Source organism: Ceratotherium simum, chromosome 14, assembly GCF_057802395.1.
Source record: "Ceratotherium simum simum isolate JZ-2026a chromosome 14, ASM5780239v1, whole genome shotgun sequence".
NCBI lineage: Eukaryota > Metazoa > Chordata > Mammalia > Perissodactyla > Rhinocerotidae > Ceratotherium > Ceratotherium simum.
In genome coordinates, this window is record NC_141913.1 from 35,316,358 (window position 1) to 35,337,101 (window position 20,744).

At 44.1% G+C, this 20,744-nt stretch overlaps 1 protein-coding gene across 1 annotated transcript in view; it reads right to left on the reverse strand.

The window, feature by feature from the left end:
* Positions 1–5,386: 5,386 nt before the first annotated feature.
* The window catches only part of EPG5 (ectopic P-granules 5 autophagy tethering factor), a 111,892-nt gene continuing 96,534 nt past the window's right edge, over positions 5,387–20,744 (reverse strand). The window contains exons 40-44 of the mRNA XM_004422665.3: positions 17,138–17,380; positions 15,633–15,849; positions 14,907–15,122; positions 12,845–12,959; positions 5,387–10,332 (exon numbers count right to left, since the gene is read on the reverse strand). Of these exons, the coding sequence (XP_004422722.2) occupies positions 10,150–10,332; positions 12,845–12,959; positions 14,907–15,122; positions 15,633–15,849; positions 17,138–17,380 (974 nt within the window). The 3' untranslated portion in view covers positions 5,387–10,149. The remainder of the gene's footprint in view (positions 10,333–12,844; positions 12,960–14,906; positions 15,123–15,632; positions 15,850–17,137; positions 17,381–20,744) is intronic.

The following is a 20,744-nucleotide window of genomic DNA, read 5'->3' on the forward strand; positions in this document are numbered from 1 at the left end:
TCCAGAATAGCTCCTCTCACCCTTTCTCATCTAGAACACCATAGTAAAGCAGGCAGGACACTTGTCATAGGATTGCGGGGCCCAGGCTCCATCCTGGCTCTGTCACCGACTTGCTGTGTGGACCAGGGAACTTTCTTCACCTCTCTGGGTCTCAGTTCATCCACTGTTGAACATGGACAATAATATTTTTCCCTCCTGGCCAGTAGGACTATCAAGACCTCAGGAAATAATGGATGCGAAGGGTTGGGGAGTACAAAACCGTGTACAGATGTGAGGAGCATTATGGGCTCTTCCTTGCAGAACAACCTTGGGACGTGCAGAATTCTTGGACAAGTGTGGCACCCACACCCACCCCGCTGAGAACAAGGGTTCCAAAGAGCAAGCTTGGGGCTGGGGCTTTGGGGGCTGGGGCTGTGCAAACCTGTGGTCCGAGGAACATCAAATTGGTGGCAAGGAGAAGCCTGGTTCCCCTGCCTCCTGGGCCCTCCCCTGTGACTGTAACACTCTTTGCCCACCTCTTACCCCATCAGCTGCTCTGCACTGCCCTGAGCTGGGATCCCTGGGAAAAAGAAATGAAAGACACAGCATCTGAAAGCATCTGGAATCCACTCTCCTCAAGGACCAAAAGCCAGGAGGCCTGAGGGGAAGTCTGGGCTTCCGGGTCCCTGTGGATAAAGCAGCTGCAGCTCTGACTTTCTCTACGACCAGCATCCTCCCAGGATGTGCAGGGGCCAAAACACCTGCAGTTTCACCCCGTGGCCCGAGTCCTGCCAGGCTGACTTTGTGGGCTGCTGCCTTCCGTATTCACACTTCAGTGAATTTGTTGATCGTTTTAGCTCCTGCAGTCCTTGGGGTCAGGGAGACGGGGAGGAGGTGTGCTTGGGACCCGGGTGAGCTGGCAAGAGGAAAGGGCCACAGAAACAGGGGACCGAAGAGGCAATGGGGACAAACTTTCTTTCCTTCAGAACTTTTCCAAACATTGGAGTGGTAACCTAGGGTAAGCTCAGGGTCCTCTCTCTGATGCTTTTCTGGGGAGATAGCCTGAAGGTTCAGGGGTCTTCACAAGTTAACAAGCAGGGCAGTGGGTTACAAGTTTCCCCTCCTCACGAGAGCCTTCTTCAGGGCTAGCGGGTGATGGTGGCTTATGGTTAACTTGGGATCCATCCAGAAGCCTGTCTGAGCTGTTAAAAGGTCAGAGGAGTTGGCATTTGTACCTCCTTGTGTGGGGATACTTTGGAGACCTCCATGGAGAGTCCTGTAACCAGGGAAGAAGTGAAGGACACAGGAGTGGTGTGTCCTGGAACATCTGCCTGGTCTTTGAGGCCAGTTTTGCAGCCAAGACAAAGAGTGATAGGAATTATTTCTTATATATCTGTTTTGTGCTAGGAATTGGACCAGGTTTGGTGGATACAGAAATGAATAAGGCATGTGTATCAGTCAGCCTGAGCTAGGTTGTGCTGCAGTAACAAACAAACCCCAAAATCACAGTAGCTGAAAACAATTAGGATTTATTCTCACCAAAGCTACATGCCCATTATAGATTGCCAGGAGGTTTTTTTGCCCATTGTGCTTACTCAGGGACCCAGGCTCCCAGGGATCTGCCATCTCTCAGGTGGTGCATTGCTGGATTGGAGATAAAAAGAAAGCTCTAGAGGGTCTCCCACTTGTGATCATAGTTCATTTCCTGGAACTAGCCACATGCCCCACTCACCCTCAAGGTTCTAGGCAGTGCAACCCTACATTGTACCTGGAAGGAGGAAAGCCAGAAACATTTGGGAACAGCCCTGATCACTCCACAGTAAGACTCTCCAGGAGTGAGCGACACAGACCAGTAAGTGGAAAGTCACATGAGGGCAACAGTATGCTGGGGGTGCTATGGGAGCACATGAAAAGGGGTGACTGACCCAGTCTTGAAAAGGCTTCCTGGAGGAGGGAACATGGAGATGGTACATGTTGGCCATGCAAATGGGGGAGAATGGAGGTTGAGAAGTAAGAAAAAAGGTCATTCTAAGCAGAAGGGACAGTCTGAGCAAATGCCAGGAGGTCGGACACAGCATGATGCTTAAACAGGCGAAAGTTGCTAGAGCAAGGGAGTAGAGGCAGCGTGTGGCCAGAGCTGAGGCTGCAGCAATGGGAGGCTCCTATACGGTGGAGAGTGCTGTCCCGAACAGGGCTGAGAATAGCAGAAAGGATCAGGGTGCGCAAGGCGGCCAAGCACGGTGCTGGCTCCCTTAGCCAGCACTGCTTAGCATGGCTACTTTCGCCCATCTGACCACTGTACCTGCTCCAGACCCATGATGCTCTGGGGCTGGGGTTTCCAGCTTGGGACCCTGGGATCTCAGAGCAGTGTTTCCTCAGAGGGCTCCGAGGGTCACCTGCATCAGGAACACCTGGGCAGCCTGCTCAAGTCCCCGTTCTGAGCACCACCTGGACTTCCTGAATCACAGGCTCTGAGGGTGGGCGCTGGAATTTTAAACAAATTTTCCAAGTGATTTTTCTCCAAACTTTGTATTATGATCATTTTCAAACACACACACACACACACGGCTGAAAAAGTAAGATGATCACCCAGATACCCACTATCTGCATTCAACAGTTACTAACATTTTGCTATATTTGCTTAATGCACGTGTGTGTGTGTATTTGGCTGAACCATTTGAGAGTAAACTGCAGACATCACAGTACTTCACCCCTAGATACCTCAGCTGTGTCTGCTGAGAACAAGAGCATTCTCCTCCATCACCTCAATGCCATTATCACATTTGAGAAAGTTAACAACAATGCAATAATATTGTCTTATAGCCCACATTCATATTTCCCCGATTCTCCTCAAAATGTCTTTTTTAGCTGGTTGTTTCTAAGCAGGGTCCAGCTGACTCCAGGTGATTCTTAAGCTTAAGTTTGGGACCCCCCCTCTAGGTCCCCCGATGTGTAAGTGTGCTAGCTAACAACACGAGGTCCCTCCTGTAGTAGTTGCACTTTGAAGTAGGGCTCCCTGGAAACCGAAGCAGCAGCCTTCCTCAAAGGAATGCACCCCTGACGGAGTGGTTTCAGACACAGTGATGGCCGTGGGGAGCACACTGAGGAGGAGCAGCAGAGGGTCCCTCTGGCACCCCCTGTAACAATTTCCCCCAGTGCATAGGCAGCCTCCTGCTTGGTCTCCAGATAAAGCAGAGGCTCTAGGGGCAGAAGGGGAGTGTGGTGAGGGGTCTGCACTTCACCACCACCAGACCCCCTGGGCTGGCCTCGGAGACTGGCACTCTCACTGAGAGGTCTGCGTGGAGCAGAGCCCCATGTCCTCCTCAGTCCGACCCTCTCAGAGCACTCAGGCTCTATCGGTGGCAAGTAAGGACTAGAGCGACGGGCAACAGGCTCTGTCAGCACAGTGTCCTAGAGCCACGGAGTCATGGAGAGAAGTGGCCTAGGAGACTTGGTGTTTTCAAGACAGGACTTCCCAGTGTGGCGCAGGGTGCAGGGCTAGAGCCCTCCCTTCCTTGCACAGTGCTCTGTGAACGTGAGCCCATTTGTTCGAGAAGGGCTTCTGACAACCCACAGTCTGCCCTTCACTACCCGCTGCCCATGGGACTGCTCCTGGAGATGGGCAGCGGGAGGAAGAGGCGACAGTTGCCCAGGTGCCTGCCCAGATCCACCAAGAGCCATACACTTTCCCTGCCCTCAAGGAGCTAATAACCTAAATTTTAAATCGAGACGTAGCTCCATGAGAAGACACCACCCATGAGATAATCTACAATGAAGGTAGGCTCTGCCTTGGGATGGAAATGGCATTCAGTGGGACTGAGTTTTCACATATATCCCCCTCACCAGACTGGACGAGAGAGCCGGGGTCAGAGTAGGCCCTCGGGCCCCACCAGTCACAGAGCCTTCAGGCCAGAGGGACCTTGGAGACCAAGAGTTAGGGATCCTGGGCTTTGTCCCACCTCCAGCCCAGGCCACTTAGGTCCAGCCCAATCCCCTCCACAGTAACAGCCCCTTAAGTTTCTGGGGCCCCTTGTGATCCTCAAAGCTCCTTCACCTCCATGATCTCAGGTAATTCTCACAAAAAAACAAGAGATTATCCTCGTTTCAAAATGAGGGAAAAGTCCAGGGAGGAAAGTGAGCTAGCCAGCGTCACACATGTTTAGTGACAAGAGCTCTGGTCCCAGCTCCTTCCACACCCACGTGCTGCCTTCTCCTTCCCAGGGTTTCTCTCACACATCTTTCCTCCTCTCCTGTGCCCCTTCCTCTTCATCATATTTTATGAACTAAAGGGAGAAAAACATGATCTGCCAATACAAGGATACAGAGTTACTTGAGGTTGGGACTCTCTGGATTTCCCAGGGTTTGGGCCCCCAGACCTCAGTCTTCCACAGTCTGTCCTCAAGTCCTGTGTGCCAGTGACCTCAAAGGGTCCCCAGGGCTGAATATTGCCCAGGAGAGCCCCTATGGAGACACTCAGCTCCACACCTCCACCAGAGGCTGCTGGCTGTGACCTTGGGTGGAGGAGGAGGAAGATGGGATGAGAGAGCAGAAGAGCCAGAAGAAGGGAGAAGAGAAGGTAATGAAGGTAGAGGGAAGGGCCGTAAGAAAGATTGATTAAGGAGGACATGGCAGGGAGCAAGTCAACCAGGGAAGGCTGACAGATTCTAAGGTAAATCTGGTCTAAGCCACAAATTTAGCCTATATTAAAATATGGTGTCCAGGCAAGAGACCATGTTGGTCACTCTGACCAACAGACCAGGAATACCGGTCTGTTTGCTAAAAGGGTTTAGGCTAGCAAAGGAAGACCGAGAGGGAAGAGGGCTATCTTCAGAAGAAGAGCATCTTTGGAGGAAGATCTTGGCTCCTTCATCCTTAGAGGAAGACCTTTTCTAATTCTGAGTTGCCCCATGATGACATGGACCATTTCCAACTGCATTTCTTTGGGCGTGCATTTCTAGACCAGCAAGGAAGCTCACTGGTCTAGAGACACATAACCTGATTGCTACACTAGGAGGTGGGACAACTTGCCTCTAAGCCACTTTCCAACCCATAAATCCTGTGGTTCTATCTGGAAAGGGAAGCCAAACCCTGACAAGGGTGGATGGGTGGGGGAAACACACCATACACACAGGGCCCTGTCCAGGAGAAATCCCAAATTGATGTTAGTCCCAAATCAAATGTGCAGACCCTCCCACCATACTCTGGTCCATTCCAGATGTGTCTTACAACTGTTAATGAAAACAAACACTAATGATGAACTCCCAGGCATTCCAATGCTGAAGTGATTTCCGGAGCAGACACGACCAAGCTCAGGTTACGCTGCCCTTCCCTGGCAGCTTGGCCATCCCAGAGGCACTAGCACCCCCACTCAGGAACTCAGGTGGCGGAGCCTTTGTGCAGCTTCATGTCCCTCCTCCTACCAAGGTCACAACCACATTACAGACCCTCATAGCTCTCCTGGGCTCTCTGGGGTCACCAGGTGGCCTCCTGTCCATGCCAAGTCTTCAACCCCCCAAGTTTTAAATTCACTTTGAAAGTAGAGGCCTTGTCCATTTTGGTGAAATGTCACAGAATATAGATTCTACCCATTACAACCATTCTAATTTCACACTTTTCTTAGTGTGATTTCTGGATGAAAAGATCTGCCAACCAACTTGCCAAAAATGAGACATGTCCACCATGTGTACATTAAATTTGAATCTAGTTTATTTGTAGAATTTTACTTAACCAATTCTCATTTCTTCCTGTTTCTCATCATTATATAAAAACTCATCCTTTGTACAAGCATGTAAAATGCTCAACAATGAATAAGAAGTGAATATTGCACATTTAATGACCAAAATAAGTTTTAAAGGCCACACTAGACATGTTAGAAGGAAAAAGAAGTGAACAGACTTAAGAAATATTTGTTGCCACATGAGTGATTTTTAAGCCATCAAAAGAAAAATAAATTCTAACCCTCAGTGCTCAATGAGAGATATGACATCTGTACATTAAAAAATAAAAGTTATAATCAACAACATTCCTTAGTGATTTCATTATCCCAAAATAGGGTCAGTAGTTTAACTTGATTTTTTTTCAAGTAACTGTCATCAGAAATCAGGAACCTATCCAGACTGAAGGAAACTTGGACGATAGCATCTACAGGACACATGATGACTCTATAACATATGAGGATCATCGCTGACCAGAACAGGGTCAGTATTAGTGCCTGGCTGTAAGCCAAGAACTTGACCCAGCACGACCCAGATGCAAAAGGATCACAGCAGGAGACCTTTTGTTTTTTTTTAAGCAACATGCTTATTTCCAACATCATACACTCCACTTTGCTTAGTAAGACAAAGTTAACTGAGCAGAAAAATTTCAGCTACTATCTCAAAATAAGCTGTAAAGTTTGGCCCAAAATGAAGAGCAGACAGTTTTAAAGGATAAGTGCAAAGGGCCTTACTGTTAGGCCTATCAAGCAGATAGGTGACGAGACCATTCTTTAGCAACAACTGATGTTAAACTGAGTTTGAACTTGCCACTAGTTGAATGTGCCAACCATAGGGCACAGCCAGGGAGAGCCGATGCCACCCGAGTGTCCAGGGAAGCGAACTTCGCTGCTTGGCCCACACTAGTGTGACCAACCCCCAGGGCAGGGACCAGGCTGAGGGCACAAAATGTAAGGAGGCACACTCTCCTGGCACCTGCAGGCAAGTGCCACCTTAAATTTGTGCCCGCAGTGCCTCGTTTGTCTCACTCGAGTCCTGGCCCTGCTAATCCTGGGCACAGCCCTTTTAGAATAACATGGGCTAATCTGGGAACTTTTCCCCGAAGTGCAGCCCTATTAGACATTGCGGGGGAAGAGGACTAATTAAAGGCACTAGGCATGCAGCCTGAAGACTAAGAGTGGGGTGGGCAGGCAGGGTCAGAGATGCGACGAGGTCTGAAAATGTCCACAGGTCTGTCTTGATGTAGGAGAGCAGCCCCCGCCTGGCCTGCTCAGCAGAACTGTGACCAATGTCACCAGGAGGCCAGTCTCAGCTCACTATAGAGCAGAACTACAAACAGCCCGCCAACGGCTGCCTGGGCTGCCCAAGAGGGACAGGACTACTGACCACAGGAAAGGGCAGAGGAGAAGCTGGAGGGTCAGGGCTGAGAATCCCTGCTGAGTGACAGGTGGGATGAGATAAGCTTTAAGGCCCCTGTGGACTTTAAAAGTCATGATTCCATGACATTTGCTTCCTGCTCCAGAAGAAATCATTACTTTTAAGATTAAAAATCCAGTAGAAATCTGTGCATCACCTTCATTCAAAAGGAAGAAAGGGCATGAACATTCTACTTGTACAACGTGGAGACACTGATTTTGGTGATTGATTGGGAGGAATGAGGTTGGCACTTGGTTAAAGTGAGGTTAGGCTGCTTTGGAGGCTTTCGTTTTCTGGACTAGGCTTCCCTCAAAGAACTGAGAGAGCCAGCCAGCCCCCAGGGAGGCAGACATGACTGAGCCAACTAACTGATCATGAAACTGTGAAAGGAGTCGTGCCTCGGGGCCGAGGTCCTCTGTGTGCCCAGGAGCTCTGGGAACACATAAGGGTGGGTCCTGGCTCCTCCGTCAGGATAAGTAGACACAGCAGGACCTCCCTCCCTTAGTGTCTGTGCCTTCCAGCCCCTGACGGTGTTCACTTGTTGCAGAGTTAGGTGGTAGAGCCAGGAGATTGGGGAATCAAGTGTGCCTCTCTGACCCGTCCTTTGAGTACTGCAGAGTGGGGAGAGACAAGTGGAGAAGAAGAGGTGCTTTTCATCGAGACCAGGAAGCTGTTACACATTCCTATATGAACTGGAAGCCACTGATGGCCACATGTGGAGAAAGTCTGTGGCACACACACATTCATTCATTCACCTTCAACACTGCTCAGCACAGAGGCGGCCTTGGTCTTGCTTGATCCAGGTATCTACATGCAGCCCCCATAACTGTCTTTGTGGCCATGTGCTCTCTGGAGGCCAACTATTTTTGCAAGCAAAGGTTCATTATTCTTGAAAGCCAATGGGCAGGCTGCTGTTGCCCAGGTCTATTATTTCCCAGGAGGCTACAGCAGCATTGCCACCTTCTGAACTATCTCTGTCTTTCAAGCACTTTCTTAGCCCAGAGCCTCTCAAAGGAACCTATGCAGTGAGTAAACCTTCCACTGTTAAGCATGAAGGTGTCAGAGAGGAATCATTTTCATCCACCATCTCTGTTAATCAAGTTACAGTGTCAGATCAATTAGATGACATTAGGCATAAAAATCTGCATCAACTTTAACAACTGGAGTACTTTACAAGATAGTGTGATATCCCTAAAAATCAAATTCTTACCAGCTACAACCAAAGATCGATTTTATTTTTTTATGATTTTTACAGACCAAATACATTATAAATATTATAAACCTTCAAAAATTAATAGATTAATCATAATTTTCTTTAGAATATACATACTATCTCTCAAAAATTTCACATTCTAGGATATCAATAATTACATCCTCCTCAAAGAAAAGAGCACACAAAATATTTCCTGTCATAAAATCTTGGTTGCCAAATCAGCCATTAAACTGTCCACAGCTTCTAAAATTTTCTTATACACAGCTCAGGGAAGATGATTGATTCTGAAAATGGAGAGAAGCAAAAACAAGGAAAGCTCTGAGATGCGCCCCTCTGAGATGGACACTTCGTGGCCTACAAAACTGAACAGGGATGATCTTTATCAGAGCATGTCTGCTAGGCAGAACTGTTCTGTCCAACTAAAGAAGTTCAAAATGAAGAACAGCTCCTACACACCTCTAAATGCTGAGGGAAGCACTCCAAAAGGATATTTGAAAGAGATTATGACTCCGTTTTTAACCTACATCCCTGTCCCCCTGCTAAAAGCTTAGGTAAATATCCTTAGGCTACAGATAACCCATAAGCAAAAGACACATTATACAAGCTGGACAGACAAAATCAATTTTGAGCCAACAGAATTATGAATATGATATCAGAAGTTAAACTGCTCATTCCTGAGGGAAATGACTAGAGAAGATGGCAACAGAACAAGGCGGCATTACACACAGGCTTTGGTAACGAATGAACTGGTAACAACAAAAGGCACATGGCTACTAAAAAAAAGCCAAATTTCAGTTAAGTCTCCTGACCTGACCCAGTTTCCACAGAAAAGTGTTTCAGCAGGTTTGCAAGCTTCATTTGAGCTTAAATACGGAGTGAAGAAATAAGCAGGGAACAGAGAATCAAGGTCTCTGTCTCTGTCTCTCTTGACAGCAGGGCCTTCAGATATCAAACTTGGTGTCTATCAAGAGTTGCAAATTTAGATATCTACAGGGGCCAGGTAAGTGATGTGGATGAAGGAATGGGCTGGGGTAGGACCAAAGGGAATGTATGTCTATAGTGAACTGGAAAGAATAAGCCCTGTCTACACTTTCCACCCATGTGGACCAAACAAAACACACCCGTGCATGGTATACTCACCACAGACCCCCAGTGTACCACCCCCAATTTACACAGATGTCTCCATGAGGACACATGGCTAGATGGAAATGGGCTTGTCACCATCTCTGCTGTCCATTATAATGAGGATCCAGTGGCCACATTTTACACAATGACTCACTTTAATTCAGCATTCTTATCTCCCTTCTGAGAGAAATAATATTTTTAAGCTGGTGTTATTTCCCCACATTTGAGAAGGGCAGAAACTTTCAAAGCTTGTTTTACTCTGAAGAAACACAAATGGGGTTCAAAGGTGAGGGTTCTAGATGATTCCCAAAGTAGTTGGATCTGGCACAGGAGACTTGACATCTAAATAAAATAGGAGAAGACAGAAGTGGAGACATACAAAAGAACTCCATCCAGGGGTCCTGTGAGATGACTGGGATATCCAGCAACTGGAAGTGGCTCTGCACCCAAGTGGAACTTAGTAAGTTTCTCTTGTTGGATGAACATAAAAACTAAAAAGTCCCCAGGAAGTTTTAGAAGCTAAGAAAACACAAACACATACACATGTGCACATGCACAACAGAATTATCTAGTGCCTCTCAATTTGCATCTCAGTCAACTAACTCATTGGCCGAACTGAGCTCTGAGCAAAGTTACTTGTGCAACAGCAAAGTTAAATGTAAACATAAACAGCAACAGCATTTTTCAAGAGCCTCAGTGTTACTATCGTATGTTGTCCAAAAAATGCACTTCTGGATAGAGACAGTTAACAAGAAGAGCCAGGAAGCTTTTCCCATCTTGGAGGCAATGGCCAGGATGCTTTATAAATTGTGCAGCTTGCGATATCTGCTCCTGGTATTCACCATACTGCTTACTTGATGTCAAGGATTCAAGAGCATTCAGAGCCTAAAAGACACGGAAAACAAGAGGGTTAACCATAGATGTATATAATGCAATTTGCGCAGGTATAGCACACCTACCTTTATCATCTGCTACAACTGTGAGCCTCCGGGGAAGCCTAGGGAACTGGACTTAGAAGTCCCAGTACCCAGTCCCAGGCACTGATTAACCACAGGCAGAAGCAGGCCAGCAACACAAGCTTCCCCGACTTTTGCCGCTTTCCACATCCAGCCTTCCTTCTTCCTGGCCTGTGCTGTTTCCCAACCCTTCCCCGCAGAGAGCCACTGCTGCGGCCAGGCTGGTCTTACTGCCTTGTCCACCTCCCCCGAGTGCCAGCAGTGGAGCCCTCCCCACCAGGTCGTCTGCTGCCTCTCTTCCTGGAACCCCAACCGGAAATCACAGGCACCAGCAGCCTGTAAGACCTGTTTAATTTGCTATTGGGCTTGTTCTTAGGCTACAAAATAACGTCATATTAAACTGTCTAACGGGATGAAATTCAAAAGAAACCTATGGCTAAGTGCTGCTGAGGGTAAGCTATAAGGTCGTCCTCTCAACCAGCAAGCATAAAGCATAGATCAAGTTCCTCTGGCTTCCACCCAACAGAAATGATGATGTTCCCAGGACTCTCTTCAGGAATAAATCTAAATATTCTCTAATTTCATAATTTTAATTTTTCCTTCCTTCATAGTGGGAGCAGAGCAGAGAAAAAGACTATTTGGAGAAAACAAACAAAAAATCAGAACAATGTTCTTAGTTTTATTTTCCAACTGTGCAAGCTTGCCCACTCCCTAGGATTCTGAATGTGAACCATGAAGTCCCCCACTCTTTCCCCTCTCTTTTATGGGGGCCACTGCCTGAGAGAATTTAGAATATGGAATTTGCTTGGCTCAGTAAACAAGGCGGGAGAAGATTTTTCTGAGGATAGTACATGAACTGGCAGCTTAGAAATAAATTACCAGGGGGCTGAAGACAGAATTCTTAGGGTTGAAAATAAACAACTAAAGGGATTTTGACAAAGCTGACTGTTGTGTGAACCGACTTCAGTCTAGGAGCAGGAATCAATAGGGACAGGCACTCGCACTAACCATAGTGTCCGTATGTCTCTCTCTTCCCTTTCTTCTCTTAAATTTAGCCCCCAAAATGGTCTACTTGGACAGTTTGCCTAGGAGCGATCATTTTATAAGAAGATGACTTTTTTCAAGTCTGAAAATCCTGATGACAAGTATGTACGGGTACGTGCGGGGAGTCATCGCTCTAAGTCTAAAGGAATACGGGCAAGGAGAGGCAAGAGCTGGGAGACCTGGTGGCCACAGCTAAAGCAAAAGCCCTATTCCAGGTGGACACCGGAGAGGAAAGGACTTCTCAAATGTACCCTCAAATGCATGGCACTTACTTCACAACCAGCCCTTGGGAGACTCATCTGCCCACTTGTGATGGTTCATACATGACCTTAGGGATTCAAACAGCGGTTGTCTAGTCAGTCCATGACAGTTATCGGGTATCGTATAAACCAAAATGCCTGGGAAGAACCTGATTGTATTGCTTGATACTTGCTCTTAATAACCAAGACATCACACTGCACATGGCTGGCTTACATGTTACAAAGCTGCAAAAGAAGAAGAGCTAAGGGTCTGAGCATTTACCACTTAGAGAGACAGCACTGCACAGTGGCAAGAGCGTGAAGCTGGGAACCAGACCAGCCAAGTGAGTCCCAGCCCCAGCACTTACTAGCTGTGTGATTTGGGACTCATTACTTAGCCACTTTCTGTCTCCATTTCCTCATCCACAAAACCGGGGTAATAAAAGTTCTTATGTTAAGAGGTTGTTATGAGGATTAAATGAGTTAAAACCTTAACTCATTAACATCAAGTGAGTTAAAACTTAGAACAGTGCCTGGCATGTAGTAAGCACTCAAGAATGCTGGCCCCCGTTTTATATTATACAACTTAGTACCTGGCCAGCCTGTTTATAGGTGAAAATAGTTACAGGAATGGGTCCACTGCCACGTGGCCTTCCACGTTTTTAGAACTGCAATTTCTCACAGCTACCATTTTGTCTGTGTTAGGTTATTCCAAGAGCCAACAGCGGTCAACCTCCAGACTCACAAAAGAGGAACCAATTCCTTGGTTCCAAGTTAAAGCTCAGCTAACCTCCATCGGTCTCAATGGGGGCCAGAGCTTCTGTGCCAGTCTCCAGGCCCCAGAAAGTGGCAGGTCAGCGCATAGTCACGTTCATCAGAACCAAATTTGATCCTAGACTGGCTGGCCCATGGCCTTGCTTTTTCTACAAGGTAGTAATAGTGCTCTAAGCAAATGCCTACGACAAAAATTGGTTTAAAATCTGAGGCAGGCAAGTGCCTAACCATTTTCCAGTAAGTGGAGGCCACTGACGGGAATGCTGTGCTGCTGCAGATCATCATGTCATCGTGTACAAAGACTACAGCTGCCACCTCCCCGCCTCCTGGGGAAGGCCAGGTGGAAAATTTCTAACCCTTAACTATAAAGCTGTTTTTACTGACCTGCTGAGCTTTCGGCGTCAGATGTAATTCAGAGCCAGGCTTCAAACGGATCTGGTCCTCAGTAGGAACCTGAACTGAAAGGAAGGCGGCCATGCCTCGGGCAACCACTCGGAACCTTAGATGGTAGGGAGAGGTCAGAAGAGGTAAATGACTATTAAAGCAAGCATTTTAAAATAAACACCACATTTTCTATTAAAAAACAAGATAAACACATTTCCAGACCTACTGTTACTGTTAGCCTCTTCAGGAAAATCTTAAATATGATCAAGAAGGAGCCTTAATATTCCCTTTCATTATCACTGCCCAAACAATGTAAGTATAATTCAGACTCAAGAATGAAAGTGTTGGCAAAGATACAGAATAACTGGAACTCGCAGACACTGCTGGTGGGAATGTAAAAAATGGTGCAGGCACTGTGGGAAACAGTTTGGCAGTTCCTCAATAAGTTAAACACAGAATAACCATATGACTCAGCAATTCCAATACTAGGTATATATCCAAAAGAACTGAAAACAGGTCTTCTAACAAAAAGTTGTAAACGAATTTCAGAGCAGCACTATTCACAACAGCCAAAAAGCGGAAACAATCCAAACGTCTATCAACTGATGAATGGATAAACAAAACGTGGTATATCCATACAATGGAACATTATTCAGTCATAAAAAGGAATGAAGTATTGATAAATGCTAAAATATGAATGAGCCTTGGAACTTTATGCTAAGTGAGAGAAATCAGACACAAGAGGCCACATATTATATGATTCCATTTATATGTTGTTGTTAGTGCTGTCAAGTCAATTCTGACTCCTAGCAACCCATGTATAGCAGAGCGGAACCCTGGCCGGTCTTTCTGCACCATCCTCTCATCTTCTGGCACTTATATCAGACAATGCTCCGCTGCTATTCATAGGGTTTTCCTGGCCAATTTTTTCACAAGTGAGTGGCCAGGTCCTTCTTCCTAGTCTGTCTTAGTCTGGAAGCTCCACTGAAACCTGTCCACCATGGGTGACCCTGCTGGTATTTGAAATACGGGTGATATAGCTTTTAGCATCACACCAACAGGCAGCTGCCACAGTATGACAACCAACAGATGGTGATGTGGTTCCCTGACTGGGAAATGAACCCAAGCTGCAGCGATGCAAGCGCTGAATCTTAACCACTACACCATCATTTACATGAAATGTCCAGAATAGGATATACAAAAAGCCAGAAAGCCAATTAGTGGTTGCCAGAGACTCAGGGGAGCAGGGAATAGGGAATGACTGCTTAATGGATTTCCTTTTGGGGTGATGAAAATGTTCTGGAACTAGATAGTGGTGATGGCTGCAACAACATTGTGAATGTACTAAATGCCACTGAACTGTACATTTTAAAATGATTTCCATGATAAATTTTACATTATGTGTATTTTACCACAATTTAAGTGAATCAAGATCACACAGTCCTGCTAAATTGTACCATAAACAAGAAACATGATATTAACTGGTTTTAACTGGGTGGTCCCCAAAGTTGCAACAACAGGATGGGCTATTCCACAAGAATGCTGACATCAGAATGGTATGAGAGCTCTTTCCAATACTGACAAGAGCTTTAAAAGAAAACCATGATGCAAATAAATATTATGAGATAAAATCACAGGCTAGTGGCAAATTCTCATTACTTATCCTTCTTATCAGTTAACTCTAATTCATCGTAACAGTTCTACTACACTGAGTCCCTCATGGGATCTGGATCGCCCTGATAAAGTGCTTGTAGCAAAGCAGCTGACCGGGGCATTTTAACCTAACACTGCACACCATCACCGGCTCAAAGCCAAAAAGAAATCAGTCAAAATACAACAAGTGATACTACTAAAAAAATTCTTTGAACACAGAAGTTTTAAAAATGGGAAAAAATAAACATGCTCTTTAAAATATAAAGATGTAGTCAGACTCTATTTTTTTCCTTAATCTTTGGGGGAAACCTAGATCCTAAGTTGAAAAAGCTACTCAAGTATCATGCCCCCTAGGTAGGTGCAGATGTCTGGGGCCCATTTAGAAGAGCACTGGCAGGTGCTTCCTTACCTGTTAGATAAGGGCGACTTCCGGCCCAGCCCAATTGCCCCCAGAATCCCAGAGCTGAGCCTCTCCTCGGCCAGCAAGTTCTGTCTGCTCTGAAGCATGAGCAGAATTCGAATGACGGATTCTGTCAAGACCGAGTCATTCTGCTCCGTCTGGATCAGGGACAGCTGCAGAACTTGGTGCCACCACAAAAACAGCTTTGCTTCTTCCTGCATAGAGCTGGGGGGAGGCCCAGGAGGAAAATGAAATTAGAAGTGGATTCTTTCCACTCCCATTTAACTGAAAGTCCACATTTGAGTTTTAAGTATAACGGACATTTAGGACATTAAAAGCCTGGGCTGTTGGTTAATAACGTTAATAAAGTAATGGGACTATAACAGCTATGATTTATTGAACACTTATGGCATGCCAGACCTTGTGTATGACCTTTATGTTCTTTCACTTAATCCTCATAACAACCCTATGAGGTCAACACTGTTACACCTACTTAGCTGATAAGGAAGCTAAAGGTGGTGCTTCAAAATACCTGTTTTAGGAAATTAAAAACCTGCCCACAAAATTAGCCCATGCAAGTAAAAATCTTTCTAAAACAAGTGTCACTGTACCTCATAGCCTTGTTTGTTTCTTACATATAACTTGGTTCTGTGCACTTAAGGGAACACTTAAACCCTAAATTCCAAGTTATCCAAATCCAGTGAGTTTGATACAGCAGCAGGAGGGCCAACATACCTTGGATAGACCTGTTCCAACCACTTGCTTAAGGTGAGCAGCACTTTCATTTCATTCCTCAGAGTCTGTTCGCTATTTAAACACTGAAGCAAGTAGACATAAAGAGTCAAATAACTGCCAAGGGACAGGCACTCCTGCAGAAATTCTTCTATGGTAAGCTCAGGAACTTGAAGGGACACCAGAATGGGGCCCCATCCTAAATTCTGATTGAGGGAGCCTAAGAAAAGAACACCAAGAGGAGACAGCAAGACAAAAGCAAGAATCAAATTATTTAACTAATGAATCTTTTCACTTTAAGCTTCATGTCAAGAAAACATTGCTCACGTTAGTCCTAGAAGCCACAAAGACTGCAAAGCCCTCATGCTAAATACCTATGCCCTGGCTAGCCACTGTAGAGGGTTAAGAAATCAGAATTCAGGGCTGCATTTTCATAAGTTACCTTTCTCATTGTATTATGATCATTAAAATCACATACAGACTCTGCCTGTCCCAGTTATCTAAGAATTTTTTTACCTAATACCATTAAGTATGTTATAAATACTTATGCTTTTCCAAGGGAAATTATTATTACTCTATCCATAAGCATTTTTATTTATTAAAGCTTAGTTTAACTCATATCGACAGAAATTCTTGAAAATGTTTCACAAATTGAAAAAAGAAATTTTGATTTTAGTAACAAACAAATTTGAAGCAAGAGTGTTATCCTAATGGTTCTCAATTCTTTAGGGGGAATGAAGGCGGGGTGATGTGGTAACACGCACAGCACCTTCCATGGGGGGACATGGGAACATGGATTGCTCATGGGTTGTCAAGAAAGGGCAGGAGGCAGGTTACAGGCACTTCCTGGCATTCTCACTCTAACACTCTTCTTTCTCTCCCACTGAGTGCACCATGATGAGCATCTGGTATGAGATGAGAAGTGCTGCTCTAGGCAAGTCTTAACCATATTAGGTTGTTTCCAGAATCTGAGAGTTTAGAGGTAGAGAATAAGAAAGACAAAAGGCAGGCAGGGGGTTGGGGGGGAACGACACGGGACACACGACTATTCTTCATAATGGTTTAAAAGATGTGACAAAAAGCAATAAAAAGACTTCTATGAAAACTCATTTTAACAAGTGATAAAATAGGGAAAATTAATATAGTGGATCATTATTATATAAATTCTGGCTTGTAGCATTTGTTTTGAGGACTATGACTAGGCCTGTGACTTGCCTATCATAAAAGGGTTGGTGTGACACTCCAAAACCAATGTAAAATGAATTAGAGGTTCCCTCCCTTGAAACATGATTGTACCAACAGACATGGGCCATAGGTTCTCATGCTAACTGCAGATCTCTACGAAAAAGAAAAAACAGATTCTAAAACATCAACAACATATACAGAGAAATTAGAGTGGTACAATCCCCCACTGGGAAGGCTCTGGAAAGGTATCTCTTTCAGAAAAAGCTTTAATCTTCCCTGGAAGAGACCGATCTAACAAGAGCCTGAGATGACCATTCTCTTACCTTCTTTGAAGTAGGCAGTGATGCAGGCTTCTGTGGTCTCAGCCATGTGGCAGACGGAAGCCAGGCTCTGGCAGGCTGCTGTTAAAAGGGGCAGCACCACCAGCCCGTGCACTTTCTGCCCAATCCAGGTCCGGATACTGCCCCGGAGGAACTCTGCTGTTGGAACAGTCGCGTTGTTCATCATCATCAGGACTTCCATAAAGAGGCTGCTGAGGGCCATGTGGCGGGTCTGGCTGTCCATGTCTGAAGGAGAATATAGACACACACCGGTGAAAGGCTGCTGGAAAGGGAGTATGAACGTGATCAAGGGAACGACCATGCTTCAATCCAGCTGCTCTCCCGGCAGATTTTACATTCTAGTGGCTAATCTCAAGGGACCAGAAGGAAAACTCTGGATGGTGTTTAGCTTTTAAGGCTAGGATGTGGCACAGAAGTACTCTGTAAGAGCAAAGTTGGATCTACTGCAAGATCGTTGGTTACAGAGTGTGGCTGAGCAACACTTTAATTAACAGACATATCAAGCTGGTGTGTAAGAGCAACTTTTCATCAGAATATTCTTAATTTCCAAACTCTGCTATTTAGAAAACCCAATACATAGATCTTAGCAGTCTTAGAAACATTACCTCCACTCCTACCATTGCCAAAGCTATCGATAATTCTAGAGTGATTTACATGGAATAAAGGCTATTACTTAAAATTAAATATAAAAGGAAAGGAAAAACCTTTATAAAGGCTCCTAACAGCAGCTCTTTCATTTCTTTGTTTTTTAAATAAGAAAAATGGGCAGACTGGTAATATAAATGTGTCTTTCAAAAAAATTAAGAGATGAAAAGAGAACAGAACAAAAAAAGAGCAAATTCATTTTACAAGAGAACTGCAAATGAGGAGGTTACTGAGGTAAATTCCTTCTTCACATCCAAAAATAGAAAATATATTTCATGGAGAGTATATGGAAAAAACTATTCAACAGGCATAATTTTTGCCAACTATTTCCAGCTTTCCTTGAGTTGGGTACATGTTTTTAATGGAACAGAATTGTGGCTTTCTTACCACGACACTTCAATATTTATGTCAGTGGGAGTAGGGAAGTCTTACGAAGTCTTACTCACCACATCCACCAAAGCAAATTCACCGACTTGCACAGTGTTGTATAAACCCTAACTTAATGTTACTATCAGACCTACTAATTGTCAAGCAAGGACTTCAAAAAAAAGTTTGGGAAAGACAATAACCGCATATGTGTGTGAATACATATTTTTTTCACATATTTCTATGGGCATAAATATTCCTGTCAATAAAGGCCTTATCTCTGAATTTCAACTGAATAGCAATTTTTTTTTTTTTAAAGATTTTATTTATTCATTTTTTTCCCCCCAAAGCCCCAGTAGATAGTTGTATGTCATAGGTTCACATCCTTCTAGTTGCTGTACGTGGGACTCGGCCTCGCGTTGGACGGAGAAGTGGTGCCTTGGGGCGCGCCCGGGATCCGAACCCGGGCCGCCAGCATCAGAGCGCACGCACTTAACCGCTAAGCCACGGAGCCGGCCCAGCAATTTTAATTTTAATTTATCTTTTAATTATTATTACTCACAGGAACAAAAAAATGACTGCAGTCAGCCTTCTACGAGATCTCAGCCTCTCCCCTCCCTATTCATCACCAACACAGCCAACAAATGTTTTCTTAAAAACCAGATCTGTTCCTATCAGTCTTCTGATTAAGATCTTTCTAGAATGTCCTTATCTCCTTTGCCTGAACAGCTATTACTCAACCTTCATGGCCCAATCACATATCACCAACTCCAAAACAGTTTCTCCAGTATTGCTTGCTAATCTTTCTTTGTTTTTTTCTTTTAACATTCACTAAGTGTTGCTGACTTGCCAAGCTAATGCTAAAACTTTAGGTGCATTATCTCATTCCATACTTAAATATCCAGATGAAACAGGTACGATTATTATCCCCATTTTGCAGATGAAGTTATACAACTTGTTCAAGGTCATATAGCTAGCAAGTGGTAAAACCAGATAGTTTGGTTCCAGAATCTTTTTTTTTTAACTACCACATTATATACCCTCTGTGATAAATCTATATTGCAGATAAGTTCAAGAAATTTCAACTAATTTCTTGTTCACCAATTCCAACCAACTCAAAGAGCCATACCATACCAGCTTTCTATTACTATGCTTCCCTAAATACTACAGCTGTGTATTTTCAAACAGTATTTAAATAAACACAAAAATGTTTGTGAATTCATCCGTGTTGTTGCAGATTTTCATTGCTTTAGAGTATTCCATTATATGAATATATACCAATTCATCCCTTCTACTGAACACATGGGTTGTTTCCATTTTGCATCCCCTCAGATGCACAGCTACAGACATTGTTCATGTTTCCTGGGGCACAAGTGCATATACCAAAGAGTGGAATTCTGGGTCATGGGATATGCAAACTAGTAGCTGATGCTAAACTTTTAAAAATAGTTGTACCAATTGACTCTGTGATCAGCACTAAATGGAAGTTACACTGATCCACATCCTTGCCAACACTTGGTACTAAAACATTTCTAATTTTAGCCATTCTGGTGGATGTGTCATAGTATATCACTAAGGTTTTAATTTGCATTTCCCTGATTATTAACAAGGCTTAGAACTTTTTCATATGTATATCGGCCATTGAGATATTCTCTTTTGTAGAATGTCAATTCAAGGGTCTTGTTTGTTTTTTTCTACTGGGTTGTCTTTTTCTTCCTTATTTTAAAGTGTGACCATTTTAGCCACTCATATTTAATGTAGTTACTGCTGTAATTGGGTCTAAATCTACTACCTTACAATATGCTTTCTATTTGTTCCTCCTACTCTACATTCCTTTTTCTCTCTTTTACTTCTTTTGGATTATTTCTTATTATTCTACTTTTTCTCTCTTTTAGTTTGGAAGTTAACCACTCTTTTAACATTCTTATAGTGGTTATCTTACAAACTACAGCACATATTCTTGACTTTTCAGTCTGATATTAACTGGTTCCCAGACAATGCAAAGGCTTTGCAACGGTCTCACTCCCATCACCTTCCCTACTGTTGCCATAATCCAGTAAGACACTACTATTATTGTTGTTTTATACAGTCAGACTTCATTTAGATTTACCTACACATCTACCAGTTTCATTGTTCTTCATCCTTAGTCTCTTCCTATTTATCTTCTCTCTATTATTACTTCCTTCCTTCTACAGTCTTTGGTTGTATTTTGCTGTTTTCTTTATAACTTCTTAAGGTGGATTCTTATTAATTTTTTGCTAATAAAATTTTAATATAAGCATTTAAGGCCATGAAAGTAAGTCCCGCCTCAGCTGCATCCCATAAGTTTAGATGCATTCTGGTTTTTATCCATTTCTAAATATTTCAAATTTCTACCATGATTGTTCCTTGGTCATCAGTTATTTAAAAGTTTGCTTCTTAATTTCCAAAGCATAATCCCCCCAATCCCTCGTTATATTTTGTTACTGATTTCTAAATTCATTGCACTATGGTTAGAATATGTGGTCTGTTTGATACCTTTGGGATTAGTTGAGACTTACTTTAAGTCTAGTAAGAGGTCAAGTTTCTTAACTGTTGC